The sequence below is a fragment of the Lepidochelys kempii genome, chromosome 1 (assembly GCF_965140265.1).
Source record: "Lepidochelys kempii isolate rLepKem1 chromosome 1, rLepKem1.hap2, whole genome shotgun sequence".
NCBI lineage: Eukaryota > Metazoa > Chordata > Testudines > Cheloniidae > Lepidochelys > Lepidochelys kempii.
In genome coordinates, this window is record NC_133256.1 from 106,816,988 (window position 1) to 106,832,176 (window position 15,189).

Consider the following 15,189-nt stretch of genomic DNA (forward strand, 5'->3'; position numbering starts at 1 on the left):
GGAAAGGAACAGCTACATGATTAAAACACAAATTCTCTCTCATATTAAGCTTTAGGTTATTTAGGGTTCTTTTTGTTTTCAAGCAGCCTGCATTTGCTATCCACTTAAAAAGCAAACCAACCCACTGGCCATTGATACTGTGATTCAACCAGCAGCTGCAGTGTAGTTACCCGTAGCTGTTGGGTAGGCCTTTAAACAAAATTTGCAAAACAATATGCAACCCTCATATTGTTTTGACTCTTTCAGATAGATGGCCAAGGATCTGTCGGTAATCTGATGTGCTCCCTCGCTGTCTTTGAACTCAAGCTTTATAAACTCTTAAGCAAAGGCGCTGAAAAATGTTCTAACTGCAGTTCTGCAGCATATCCAAAATACAGAACTGTGTACTCACTAGTCTGGGCTCCTGTGAAGGGGGCACACTCACTAATTTAAGTGTTTCCTTGTGTATAGATATTTTATTTGGAAAGCTTACAAAGCTGAGAAAGAGAGAGAAACCTCTCCCAAAATGGCAACATTCCCTAGAAATACAAATATAGCACATTGGGAAAGCGACCTACTGCTCACCTTTCACAGCAGTTGCTTCTTTCAGGTTGTGGGATAGGAAATCTATGCTGGCATAGGCGCTGGTCTCCACTCCATTGATGTCCCCATTCATGGCGTGCCTGCCTTTGCGTCTGACTTTGTCACGGTTTGCCAGGCTCCCATCCACCACGTCTATGGCGATGTAGTTGAGGCCGTTCTGGAAGCCAGCGGAGGTCTCCCGGCACATGGGGCTGCTGCCCTGCTCCTCCTCCAGGCCGTCGCTTTTCCTGAGGGACACGTTCTCCACCGAGGCCGAGTTGTGCCGTTTGGGGTTATGTGCAAAGGAAGGAGACACGGGGGTCACAGTGGTGGTGGAGGAGAAAGTCTCCGAGCTGTGCCGCCGGCGCCCCTGGGGATCCGCCCGGATGACCTTAGCCCCGCGGTTAGGGTCCGGGGGCGGGCTGGAGAGGATGAAAGCCTCCACCCCGGCCAGGGTGAGTCTCTTCACCCCGGCCGTGGGGCTGGTGACCCGGGCACTTTCTGGCTTCTGGGCGATGGGCTGGGGCGGGGTGGCGGCCATGCCGAAGGTCATCTCGGTGTAATCGCCCCCGTCGGGCGGGCTGGACAGGCAAGCCACCCCCACCGCCGCCGGCAGGTAGAGCCCCTCGGGCCGGCCGCGGCTGGCGCAGGCCTCCGGCGAGAGCGCCTCCAGGCAGCCCACCGAGACCGGGCCCGCCTGCGAGCCGAAGTCGATGTTCATGTAGTCGGAGAGGGGGGAGCGCCTCCGCCCGGCGCCCGAGCCCAGCGAGGAGGCCGGGCTGTCGGCCGGCAGGGAGGGCGGCGAGTCGGCAGGCGCCGGCTCCCCGAAGTCGATGTTGATGTACTCGCCGGGGCTCTGGGGCTCGGGCGGCAGCGGGTGCTCGTGCATGCTGGGCAGCAGCGTCCGCAGGGTGTCCAGGGCCAGGCGGCTGGGCCGGACCGCCCGCGGGCCCCGCTGGCTCAGGAAGCTCTCGGTCCGGCTGTGCCGCAGCGGGGAAGGCACCGTGTGGCTGGAGGGGGCGGCGGGGCGCACGCCGCAGGCCGGCTGCTCCGGGACCAGCCTGCCCGGGGAGCTCATGAAGACGTACTGGTCGCTGTCCTTGGCCGGCTCCTGGCCGGGGCAGGAGCGGGGCAGGGAGCTGCAGGCGTAGGCGGCCTTGGGCGGGTCGCCGGCGCCCGCAGCCGGGGCGAAGAAGAAGTCGGGCGGGGTGAGCGAGGCGGCGGGCGGCCCGTGCGGGGACATGTTGATGTAGTCCCCGCCGCTCAGCCTCCCGTCCGAGCTCTCCACCGACAGCCGAGAGCCGCCCCACATCCGCATGTAGCCGCTGTCGTCCGGGGAGCTCTCCCCGGGGGAGCTGGTCTTGTAGCCGCCGCTGCCGTTCCCCGGCGAGCCGCCGCCGCCCGCCCCGGCCCGCGGCTGCAGTATCTGCTGCGGGGCGGACACGCTGGTGGGGCTCATGGGCATGTAGTCAGCGCCGCCCCGGCTGCCCGGCCCCAACGCCGCGGCCACGCCGGGGGTCATGGGCATATAGCCGTCGTCCCCTCCTCCGCCGCCCCCTGCCGGCGGCCCCAGGTTGGTGCTGCTGCTGCCGGAGCTGCGGTGGGAGCCGATCTCGATGTCCCCGTAGTCCTCGGGGTAGGGCGTGTAGGTCACTTTGGGGGAGGCGGCGGGGAAGAGGCGGCCGGAGCTGCCGGCGAAGGTGGCCCGCATCAGGGTGTACTCGTCCAGAGAGGCGGAGGAGACCTGCGGGGGGGCGGCCCGCTGGCGGCACGGCGTGGTCAGCGAGTAAGTCCGCTTCCTGGGGCCCTTGTCCCCCGCCGAGTCCGGGCAGGGCCGGTAGCAGAGCCGGCCGCCCTGGGGCCGCTCCATGGCCATGTAGCCGTACAGGTCCGCGCCGCCCCCGGGGTCCCGCACCGGGGGGGTCTCGGCGATGGACTCGGGCGTGTTGCTGCGGTTGCTGGCGGTGGAGAAGGGCCGCAGGTCGCCGCCCGGGCTGGAGCCGTATTCGTCGAAGGACATAAAGCCAGGGTCGCTGGGGGAGCCCGATACGGAGGCGCTGCCGCTGGACAGGCGCTGCGGGTGGGGGGGCTCGGAGCCGAGCCCGCTGCTGGAGGAGAGGCTGATCGGGCTGGTGGCGGAAGGGGGCGAGTGCGATACGGGCATAGACATGGAGCGACTATTTTGCAGGCCGCCCCCGGGGGGCACCGGCCCCAGCTTTCCCCCCGACTTGCCGCCGCTACTAAGTGTGTGCGAGCGGCTCAAGGGAGTCCGCACCGGGCCGGGGCTCATGGGGCTGCCGGCGACCGAGCCCGCTCTGCAGCCATCCCCTTCGCTGGCCGTCCGCACCCGGCCCGGGTTGCCCTTGGTGCCGGCGCTGGCCCCGGCCGCTAGGCTGTCTGTGCGGGAGCGGCGCAGCAGGCCGGTCTGGCTGGGCGGCAGGTTGACCAGGTGGTGGTGCCGGCGGCCGGGCACGGTGATGGGGTGGGTGGAGGAGGCTCCGGGGCCCCCGGCGCCCCCGGAGGAGGAGGACGAGGAGGACTGGCTCTTGCTGCGGGGCCGGAACTCGGACAGCTCCTTCAGCGCCTTCATGGCCCCCAGGATGGTCTCGTGGATGTTCTGCGCCACCACCGAGTCGTCCGCCTGCATCCAGAGCTCGCCGGGCCCGGTGGCCGCCGACCGCCCCACCTCCATGAAGAAGAAGCTGTCGGAGTGGCCGCAGCGGCGGATGTTCATCAGCTGCAGCGTGACCGAGGGCAGCTCGCAGTTGAGGCGCACGAAGCCGATGGTGCGAGCGGAGAGGCAGAGCCGGTGCACCCCGGTCAGGTTCTTACTCTGCCCCAGGCCCTTGGGCTTCAGCGTCACCTGCCAGACCTCCCGGTAGACAGCACTGGCCGGGGCGAGCAGCCCGTAGTTGAGGTCCTCGCAGCCGCCGGCGAGGGAGGACCCGGCGGCGCTGCCGGAGGAGAAGGGCGAGGAGAGGTGGCGGAGCGGGGAACCCTGGCAGGCGGCTTTGCCCTCGTTGAGCAGGTCGGTGAGGGCCCGGTACCAGCCCTCCTGCTCCTGCTCGTTCTCGGCCGCCACGGCGAAGTACTCGTCCTTGGTGTAGAGGGCGATCAGGTACTTGTGCTTGGCGTCCGCTCGCTTGTTGATGTTGAGGCAGGAATCCAGCGCGATCACCCGCTTGGGAGCCCCCGACTTGTTCTTCCATTTCTTCTCGTTCTCGTAGTACTCCAGCCGGGCGCCCCCCGCCCCCGGCTGCTCCTCCCCGCTGCCGCCGGGTCCCCGGAGCACGAAGAAGCGCTTGTGCCCGTGCTTCTGCTTGCGCAGGTAGCCGCATTTCCTCACGCTCTGGTGGTTGTTGTTGTTGTTGAGGTTGGGACCAGGAGGGGAGTTCAGCAGCCCCAGCAGCGTGGGGCTCGCCATCCCCAGCCCAGAGCGCGGGGCAGGGGGGCTGAGTTCCGAGCGCCCTGGGGCGGGGGGGCTAATCCCCTGGTCCCCGGAGCCGCTGTGACCCCCGGCTCCTGTATAAAGCGCGGCGGTGATGGTGCTGTTGCCGACCTGGCTCCTCCGTGCAGGCAGGGCTTGCTGCTGCCCGAGTCCTTCTAGACCCTGAGCGCGGCTGCTCTCCGGATCCTCGGAGCTGGTCGCTGCTGCCGCCGCCTGCCTCGGTAGCAGTTTCACAGTAAGTAACACATTGCGCACCAAGGGCTGAACTAAAGAGCAAAACAACACGTGACCCGCTGGGTTGCCGAAACGCTCACACACCGAGCCAAGGGAGGGGGGAGCAGGGGAAAGCCAGAGTAAAGGGGGGCGAGGCCATCAATCCGCCGCCAGCTTCCTACGGGATTGGGTGCGGCGCCGGGGAAAGGACAGCGCCATGCACCAATGGGGATGGGGGGAGGACGCCGAGCCCAGGGAGGCGGGTTGTTATTGGGTGGCTCGCGCGTCCCACCCTCTTCTCTCTCAGTCTCCCCCTCTGTTTCTTTTCCCGCCCACACACCCTCCCTTCTTCTACGCACGCTGGCTCTCGCCTGCCCCTTTCCCCTGGCCCCGGACCCCCGCACAGACACGTGCGGGAGCTCGCCGAAAACGCCAGGCGACCGGGAAGCCCAGGCAGGAGCGCGAGGTGGCCGGGGGGCTGCCGAGCCCGCTGTCACCGAGCGAGCACATGAGCGGGCCACCTCGCCAGGCGGGGAAGGGGGCGGGCTCCCGCAGCTTCGCGCCCAGTGCAGAGCCGGTGACCGTACGCTAGAGGGGGAAATTAAAAAAAAAAAAGGGGGGGGGGGACAGAGGGTCCCGAGCGCGTGACGGAGGAAACTGAGCTGGGCTGGGGTTTATTGCGCCAGGTGTGGCAGAGGAGGGGAAGCCTTCCGCCGGCGATCGAGAGCGATGGGCAGGTTTCCTCAAAATCAAGAAGCTGCAGCATGGCCAAAGGAGAGGGGGGGGGGGGTGCCAGAGATGGCCCTCTCCCCCATCTAACCGGCCGCCTTTTTAGGTGCCGCCTCCACCGCCAAACCTGCCGCCCCACATCAGGCTTGAACGCGGCTAATGCTAATGGGCCTGGGATCAAAGCCCAGGCAGTAAGAAGTCCTGCCCTGGACAGACGGACAGGTACCAGCGGAATCTAGCTTTCATGCTTTGGTAACGTTTGTGTAGCTCGCCATGGCAATAGAGCTCTGTTGCCTTGCCTGGTCCTTTCCCTGTATCCCCCAGGCAACAGGGCTTCCCGGGGTTTGTTTCCCTTCCCACGACACACACCCCGAAGTTTGCCGTCCTAGCGGGCTTCTCCGGCTCCACGCCCCCCTGCAAGCGGTCTTGGGCCCTCTGTGGCCCCAGCCAACATCTCCCTCTCCCCCGCCCCCAATCGCTCTCTCTGCCTTCTATGCGTGCCGCAGACACCCCTCTGTGGGGGCCACCACATCGGGACTTGCCCTCCCCGATCCCCCTTTTTGCCTCCACGCTAGAGAGTGCCTGTTCCCCTGGGGAGTGCCCCCCGCCCCGACACATACGCTGCGGAGCTTGCTAGTTCAGCCCCCACTGCCTCACTCACGGTGCACTGGCTGGGTCTCCCACCCCGCCTTCTCCCCTCCCAGGATCCAGAGCCTTCCTAGCCGCCTCCCCTAAATCACTAGGCATTCCCTGCCCAGTCCTCCCGCTAGCTCCCCCTGAACCCATACAACATAGTCCAGACCTCCTGGGTCCGCCTCCCGGGCGTTTGCTCTTGGCTCCCCCGGCCCTACACAAAGTAACGGAGAATCGAGGGGGTAGCGGGGTGGCCAGCTGTTTCTGCTAGTTTGTCATTGATCAGGGGCTTGTTTGCCTTCTCCCCATAGTTGCTGGGTCTGTGTAGCGAAGAAATGCCACCTGGAGAGTGAAGAACGAGGAGTGTGTGTGTGTGGGGGGGTGCTGTTCATTTTTTAATTAAGTAAATTAATTGATCGCTGTGTTTTGCATTGCTGTGTATAAGGGCAGCATTCGTGTTTCCTTGCGAAACAAAGCCAGCCGCACTGGGGGATTAGAGCACATCGAGGCAATTAAGTAATGAGTTGTGAAGGGGGAGTGTAGCAGCCTCACCCCCCACCCCCCGTGTTTACGCTCTGGAAATCTGCCGCGGCTGCAGTGTGTGTTTGCTTTGCAGGCTGCTTTCCTTGTGGCGAAGGTGCGCGCACGAGTCCATGTTTTTCCAACCATTACAAATCCCTATTCCTATGTTGTGTGGCTCTGTTTTCCACGGCTACGTTTTACGGTTGATCTGTGTGCGATGGGATCCCGGCTCTAAAGTCACCCTTGTTTGTGCAAAGCCCCAGTTGATGAACGGCTTTCAATGAGCAGAGGTCCCTGCTTGTTTACGAGAACGAAAATTAGTCATCTCACTGGACTTTACACGCACAACTAGCAACAAACGCCGGGATCTATATGCCCCTTGCTTGTACAACAGACACGGGAGGGAAGGGGGGGTGGAATTGTAGAAGTGGGAGGTGATTTACCTTCCTGTTGCACCCCTTTTGTGTGTGTGTATGGGAGGGGGGGGTGGCTGCACGAAGACCCGCAAAGATCTCAGTTCTCTGTGTGGGGAACGGGGGGGAACCAGACAAGCTCTATGATGCGTGTATGTAGGGAGGGGGCGGTGGGGAACAGGGGGACCTGGCTAGCTGTAGGGTGTGGGGGTAGGGGGTGGAGAAAGAGTGAGAACCAGAAACGATCTGTGATGTGTGTAATGGGGAGGGGGCGGTGGGGAACAGAGTGGGAACCAGAGAGTATCGGTGATGTGTGTAATGGGGAGGAGGCGGTGGGGACCAGAGAATATCGGTGATGTGTGTAATGGGGAGGGGGCGGTGGGGAACAGTGAGGGAACCAGAGAGTATCGGTGATGTGTGTAATGGGGAGGGGGCGGTGGGGACCAGAGAATATCAGTGATGTGTGTAATGGGGAGGGGGCGGTAGCGGTGGGGAACAGAGTGGGAACCAGAGACGATCGGAGGGGCCGGTGGGGAAGAGGGGGCCTGGCGAGCTGTACTGTCTCTGGGTGTGTAGTGCGGGGTGGGGAAACAGAGGGGGACCAGACAAGCTCCGTGGTGGGTAGGCGTACGTAGAGCCCCTGTGATAGAGGAAAACAAAATCATTGCTCGTTCTGAAGCATGCAACATAAAACACACAGTGGTGGAAAGGGGGAAAGTCATAATAAGAGTCTTGGGATAAAGAAAAAAGTATTTATTGAAAACCTCTAGCCCAGGTTGTTTTTAATCAGAGCCGCATCTTCTCCTTTCCTAGACCCACTCACAAAGCTTGTCTCCCTTTTGCATATCCTTGGGAGGAGAAGGGAGCAAGAGGTCAGACAAACATCCTTGTTTTTAATTTTCTGTTCTGAATGCCATCGGGACATTCATGTGTCTGTATATTATGCAGCTGAAGTCATCTGTTTTGAATGTAAAGTTGAAAAAATATAGTTTCCATAGTGCAGGGCAGAGGGCGGGCGCAAGCAGCGAAAACAATCCAGTGTTCCTCTAGCAGCTTGTGATCCCCTCCGCCAGTCTAGACCCAGTCCTACACGTACACACACGAGTACATACAGCGTATAGCTCAAGGTACACCATACACACGCCATGCAAGAGAAGTTTAAGGAAGAGTCTCTGTCCTTTAAATTCTCCTTGGTTTCGGTCATAACTCATTTAGAAATCAATACCTGTACCTGAAATAAGGGAGACTCAGCTATAAATTTCAGCAGGCTCAGGTTGCAGTAGAGAGCTTTTTTAAAAGAACCGCCTTTTCCTCGGAGACTGGGTGTTCACATTTTAAGTATTAAGGTACTTACCTGTTTGTTTGTTGTTTTTTGCTTAAATTAATACATGTTTAACACAGCAAAAGGGAAGGGCAGCTGCTGGAGACCGGAGATACTACCTTCCAGGAGAGAGAGAGGGATGGCCGCTGAAGTCTCTGCTATTGACTCACTATATGACCAACGGCAAGAACCAGGAACCCCTGTGCTTCAGCTACCCCTATTTGGGAAATGGAGATAATAATACTTACCCACTCTGGCAAAATAAGTTGAGATCTGTGGTTTAAAATGCTGTAGAAGTGCAAGGTATTTTTTATTTTCTATGTATTACAGTCCTTAATGAGGAAAGTTTTTTATGCAAAGTCAGGAATGGTTGGTTTTCTAATTTTAATCTTTATGAGCCAGATTATGAACCCTTTACTCAAATTGGTACTTATCTGAGTAACTCCACACCAATATGAGTAAGAGGTTTACAGTTTAAATCTATAAAAATACAGAAGAGTATTTCTCTGAAACTGTAGAATGTTTTTTTTTCCAGCAAGTTATGAAATATTAATTATTTGGGGGTCTCAGACAAATCTTTAGAGTTGGCATTTGTAAAAGGGTAATAATTATGAACATATTTTCGTAATGAAAATATTAATTATAACAGCAGAATCAATGTTTATTAAACAATTTAGATGCAACAAAAACAATAAAAAGAAGGAAATTTCCTTTTATCTCACACTTCCGCATAACAAATTGCTACTTTTTTATATTTTTTTTTTATAATTATGTAAGTGTTAGATGTCAGTAATAACTTTTAATTTTCTGGTGCTGATTGACTTATGACATGCAATAAATATTTTTTCTATTTTAATTATTTTTGCTTTGTGGATTTTAACTTAGTAGGTTTCCAAGAAACAGCAATATATATCTTTGGTGCAGGGTATGGGAAGCGCTAGTCCAAGAGTCCATGAGAAAAATATGATATAATTGGTACTGGCTTCAAGGAACAAACTGTAGCAACAAACATCTCTGCTTTAAAATTACATGGGTGGTTTTCATTTCTTTCTCTGCAGGATTCTGAGCCTTTTTGTCATGCCACACTTTACCTCTTAAGAACATAAGAATGGCTGTACTTGATCAGGCCAATGGTCCATCTAGCCCAGGATCCCATCTTCTGACAATGGCCAGTGCCAGATGCATCAGAGGGAATGAACAAAATGGGGTAATTTTGAGTGATCCATCCCCTGTTGTCTAGGCCCAGCTTCTGGCAGTTGAAGGTTAAGGAATACCCAGAGCATGAGGGGACGTCTCTGACCATCTTGGCTAACAGCCATTGATGGACCTGTCCATCAACTTATCTAATTCTTTTTTTAACCCAGTTATACTTCTGGCCTTCACAACATCCCATAGCAATGAGTTCCACAGGTTGACCGTGCACTGTGCAAAGAAGCACTTCCTTTTGTCTGTTTCAAACCTGTGGCCTATTCATTTATTTGGGTGACTCCTAATTCTTGTGTTATGTGAGGGGGTAAGTAACACTTCCTTGTTCACTTTATCCACACCATTCATGATTTTATAGACCTTGATCATATCCTCTATTAGTCATCTTTTTTTCTAAGATGAACCATCTCACTCTTTTTAATCTCTCATCGTATGGAAGCTGTTCCATACCCCTAATAATTTTTATTGCCTTTCTCTGTACCTTTTCCAGATCTAATATATCTCTTTTAAGATGTGACAACCAGAACCAGACTCAGTATTGAAGGTGTGGGCTTATGATGGATTTATATAATGGCATTATGATAGTTTCTGTTTTATCTATCTATCCATCCATCCCTTTCCTAATGTTCTGTTAGCTTTTTTGACTCCTGCTGCACACTGAGTGGATATTTTCAGAGAACTTTCCACAATGACTCATAGAGTTCATAGAATATCAGGGTTGGAAGGGACCTCAGGAGGTCATCTAGTCCAACCCCCTGCTCAAAGTAGGACCAATCCCCAATTTTTGCCCCAGATCCCTAAATGGCCCCTTCAAAGATTGAACTCACAACCTTGGGTTTAGCAGGGCAATGCTCAAACCACTGAGCTATCCTTCCCCTCAAGATCTCTTTTGAGTGGTAACAGTTAATTTAGAACCCGTGATTTTGTGTGCATAATTGGGATTATTTTTTCCAATGTCTATTACTTTGCACTTATCAACATTGAATTTGATCTGCTGTTTTGTTGCCCAGAGTCACCCAGTTTAGTGAGATCCCTTTGTAATTTTTCACAGTCAGTTTTGGATTTAACTATCTTGAATCATTTTGTATCATCTGCAAATTTTGCCACCTTACTGTTTACCCCCCTTTCTGAGATCATTTATGAATATGTTGAACAGCATTGATCCCAGTATAGATCCTTGTGGAACCCCACACTTTACCTCTCTCCTTTGTGAAAACTGACCATTTATTACTTCCCATTGTTTCCTATCTTTTAACCAGTTTCTGATCCATGAGAGGATCTTCCCTCTAATCCCATGACAGTTTGCTTTGCTTAAGAGCCTTTGGTGTGGGACCTTGGCAAAGGCTTTCTAAAAATCCAAGTACACTATATCCACTGGATCACCCTCATCCACACGTTTGTTGACATCCTCAAATAATTCTAATAGATTGATGAGGCATGATTTTCCTTTACAAAAGCTGCATTGGCTCTTCCTTAACATATTATATTTATGTATGTGTCTGATAATTCTGTTCTTTACTATAATTTCAGTTTGCCTGGTATTGAAGTCAGGTTTACTGGCTTGTAATTGCCAGGATGGCCTGTGGAGCCTTTTTAAAAAAAAAAAAAAATGTTACATTAGCTATCCTCTAGTCCTCTGGTAGAGAAGCTGATGTAAGCCATAGTTTACATACCACAGTTAGTAGTTCTGCAATTTCATATCTGAGTTCCTTCAGAACTCTTGGGTGGTTTTGGTGACTTTTTAGTGTTTAATTTATCAGCTTGTTCCAAAACCTCCTCTTTTGACACTTCAATCTGGAAAAGTTCCTCAGATTTGTCACCTGAAAAGAATGGCTCAAGTGTGGGGATCTCCCCCACATAATCTGCAGTGATGCAAAGAATTAATTTAGCTTCTCTGCAGTGGTCTTGCCTTCCTATAGCTTCTTTGTGCCTGTGGGTTTGTCTATATGGGAAAGTTTCAGTTATACCAGTATAATTATACAAGTAGTTAAAACACTGTAGTATAGCTCCCCGTGAGGACAGTCTGAGGACTTGTCTACACTACAGAGCCTTGGCTGGTGAGCTATGCTGGCAGCATCCCTTGGTGGAGATGAAGTGTAAGGCAGAAGGAGGAGCTCTGCTGGCATAGTTACCCCACCTCTCCAAATGACATTAACTTTGCCAGCAGAAGCACTCTTCTGTAGGTATAGTTGCATCTATGCTGTAGGTTTTGCCAGCATAATTATGTCGTCCAGAGGGGGGGATTTTTTTCCACACTGCTAGCTGATACAGCTATGCCGGCAAAGCTTTGTAGTATAGACCATGCCTAAGAGGGTTTTTTTGGCTTAGTTTTAACCACTGCCAAATCAATATAAGCTAAACCAGAAAACGCGCTCATTTCAGAATAAGAGTATCCACTTGAGGAGTTATACCACTATAACTATTGCACTTTAAATTCACACCATACATGATACCGTATACTTTCCATGGGAGACAATAGTAAATATTATGTGCCCTCTCTACAGGCCCTCAAAACAGGAGCTTGTTAAAATGTAAAAAATATTCCCTGAATTTTTCTGTTTTTAATTGAAATTTCAAAAATGTCCAACCAGCTGTTCTCAAAACTCACTTATTTCATCTCGCTTTCAACCAGTAATTAAATATTAACTATTATTTGTACTCTGGTAGTGCCTAAGAGTCCCAGTCATTGACCAGGACTCCATTGTGTTAGACACTGTATAAACACAGATCAAAAAGACTGCCCCACCCCAAAGAGCTTACAATGTATGTATAAGACAGGAGACAACAGATAGACAGACAGGGGAGGACAAGGAAACAATAAGTCAATATTGATCAGCATGATAGGCAGTGCCACTCCATGCATGTTAATTACATTACTTACATTTAAATAAGAAAAGAAAATCTGTGAGCAAGGCAACTCAGTGGCAGTAATTCATTGCTAAAGAAAGAAAAATTTCACTCCTAATTTCACCTCTCCCTTTCCCCTTCTTTTGTCAGACCTCTCCTGCCCCATCCCTTTACCCCATGATAACTTCATCTAAACGTAATAAGGCCAGGTCTAGTGTAGGAATGCTTTGCTGGTGTGGCTATCCCTGTATACTACACTAGCGAAGCACTCCTACTATGGATACTGTTTATACCAGCAAAACTGCACATTTGCTGGCGTAGCTTATTCCAAGCATCTCCAAATGAAATGCACTTATACCAGCAAAACTGCACGTTTGCTGGTATAATGTATCAACACTAGGGTCTTTTGCTGGCAAAAACTGTTATCAGTCACAAATCACACCTCTAATCTCACCCTAACTGACATAGCTATGCCAGCGAAAGTTTGTAGTGTAGACCTGGCCTAAAAATAGTGGTCCTGTTTAGTTCAGACTTAGCTGACATAGTCCATGCAGCCAGACCCTTGTGCCTGCCCCAGAGCCCTATTGACCTCAGTGGTTGTGGAGCAGGGATTTTGGATTCTCAGTACAGGATTGGAACTTTATATATTGTGAGCTATTCAAAGCAGAGATCTTAGGTGAAATCCTGACTCATTAAAGTCAGTGGAAGTTTCACTATTGACTTCAGTGGGGCCAGGATTTCACCTTTTGCCTTGTTATATATTTATAGAATACCAGGCAGTGGTATTCCGTTCATAATGAACAAATCTAATCAATTAACTTGGTACCGATTTTTTTTAAAATTTGTAGTTTCCTTCCTCGATTCTGACCCTCATATTAGGATTCAGTAAAATTTCCTTAGTCTATCTATGGCTGTTGTACCAACCTGATACTCCAGAAGTAGAAATGTGACAATTCAGTTTTTCAAAAATCTGTTTATATTCCAAATACAACTATTGCACCTGTTTAGTTATAGCTATGGATAATAAATAATGACAAAAAGGTCAGCAACATCTCATTTTGCAGACAAAACTCCTTCTGAAGTGAGTGGTGAATTTTGCCTTTGCAGATTGTTTAACTGTATAGCAATTAAATATTGATACATGTATTTAATCAGGTAAATGACATTAGCTTTATCAAAAAAAATTTTAAAGTATATACAGCTACATTGACCAATCTATGAAAGAGCTTGATTCTGCCAGGCCACTGCAGCAGAACTCAACTTTGATTAGAGTTCTATCAAAGGGCGGCTCCTAGGTTCTCAGGCCCTAAGTAAATGTAACTATATTTAAATATTACCCAAGGGTCACAGTCAGGCTATTGCAAACACTTTCTGAAAGACTGGATGCACATACACGTTGAATTTCAATCCAAATAGATCTCATTTTTAAATACCTGTGTATTCAAGGATAAGGAACAACCGTTGTAAGGGATGTTGGCTTGACTGTTGCCCTCTCACCTGTTGTCGGGATCTTAAAGCAGATGGTAGCCAAGCTATGAGAAAAAGGACGGAGAATTATTAGGTGCATCAGTAACATTCGCTTATACTACCAGAACCACAGTTATCTGTTCCAACAAAAGAACAAACTGATTTCTATTTTGATGTCCTTGAACTTTTTTATAAATGTGTGAAGTCAACTTCAACTCCCCATTAAGAAGTTTCTCTCTACATTTTCTGACTTAAGGCCATTCTTGTAATAAGTTTCAAATTTGTAATCTTCCTCACACAGAGATTGTGTGTGTGTGGCAATTCTTTCCTCCTGTTCTGGTGATTAGAATTATAATAGCTTTGTACTTTAAGCAACCACTACACATTTTTAATTAATTATTTGTAAAATTATAAAAAATAATCACAAATTAGGTAAAAATACATCTGTCCAAAATTCTCATACAGAAAATCCATATTGGAAAAAGGAAACAAAATTGAGAAAATCATGATCATGTATTATTTCTCTCTCATTACTTTTCGTGAGTAGGAATTTTGATACTGTTTTGTATTTGCATATTTGCAACCATAGTGTTATTTTTTTAAAATAGTTCATAACTCACTTCGTTGGATGCATGCATGACATGCATCCAACGAAGTGGGTATTCACCCACAAAAGCTCATGCTCCAATACGTCTGTTAGTCTATAAGGTGCCACAGGATTCTTTGCCGCTTTTACAGATCCAGACTAACACGGCTACCCATCTGAAGCTTCATAACTCAGTAATTCATACATGGATGCATGTGACTATCTGGAAGAAAACAAAGAAAGAATATAGTTCCATGTTTTGCAGCAATACAATTTAGTGCAATACGTAGTGAATTTGTACAGGAGAAGATTGTTTTGAGAATATATTTTTATCAACACATGTCCATTCTCACAAACATAAATACATATTCTCACAGGTTTTGACCCAAAATCCATTAAGTCAATGGAAAGACTCTCGTTGACTTAAATAGGGTTTGGATCTCGCTCCTAGTGCAACGAACTGTTGTTCGGGGGGGCATCATTTTCTATGTGGGGCAGTTTTCCCCCTCAACCTCCTCTCCCTGTCCTTTTCATAGGTCTCTATGCTCCATTATGTCTTCCACTCCCCCCCCTTCTCCTGACATAGAACATATGTAATTATACTATGTGCTCACGCAACTTTGCCCCTTTCTCATAATTTGTCTTGAAATAATGTGTGCGCTTGTATTCTATCAGGTTAATAAATATGGTGTATTACAACATAGGGACTGGAAAGGACAAACTATAATCTAAAAATGTGTGTTTATTTTCTCAATTCAGTGCAGTTTCAGTCTCTTGTGTAAATAATTCATTTTATAATCTTCCATGGGGGATTTTTGTTTGTTTTCACAAATAAAAAAGTAAAATGTAAGTGACCTAAGGAAATTCACAGACTCTAAGAACAAAACAAACAAGCAAGTAAAAGAGCTTTTTTGAATGCTGTGCTATAAAGGACCTGTTCCTCTCCAGATCCTCCAAGGCTGATGTGAAAATTACACACTGGAGCCAAATCTACGTCAGTTAATCGTAACACCAGGATTTTCTTCCTGGAACATCTTTCTTTCATCTCGAACGCACGTCCTCTTGTAATTTAATATGCTCCCGTCTTGCATGACCGCATTGATGCCGTATGTGCTTCTGTCGCTGAGTTGGAAACTGGCTCTGTGTGCCGGCTCAGCCCAAAATAGCTTTCGCCTGCCCCTCAAACTGAAGATTGTCATCACACGAAACTAAATACGCCTCGGACGTAACAGGCAGCTAGATC

At 50.5% G+C, this 15,189-nt stretch overlaps 1 protein-coding gene and 1 long non-coding RNA gene across 12 annotated transcripts in view; one reads left to right on the plus strand and one right to left on the minus strand.

Annotated features, from left to right (window-relative positions):
• IRS2 (insulin receptor substrate 2) overlaps positions 1-4,301 on the minus strand; it is a 31,572-nt gene extending 27,271 nt beyond the window's left edge. For 9 of the 11 annotated variants that reach the window (XR_012159557.1, XR_012159555.1, XR_012159556.1 and 6 more), the window contains exon 1: positions 565-4,300. Coding sequence is in view for 5 of the 11 variants with exons in the window: in XM_073349605.1 (XP_073205706.1) it covers positions 565-3,985 (3,421 nt within the window). In the remaining 6 variants the exon portion in view is untranslated. Of the gene's footprint in view, positions 1-564 lie in introns of all 11 variants that reach the window. The other 2 variants (XM_073349658.1, XM_073349596.1) reach the window with 2 other exon arrangements.
• A 188-nt stretch (positions 4,302-4,489) lies between these two features.
• On the plus strand, positions 4,490-8,560 carry LOC140913374 (uncharacterized). The gene is made up of 3 exons (XR_012159568.1): positions 4,490-4,805; positions 5,058-5,173; positions 7,921-8,560. It is a non-coding gene; the product is annotated as an uncharacterized lncRNA (long non-coding RNA).
• The last annotated feature ends 6,629 nt before the right edge of the window (positions 8,561-15,189 follow it).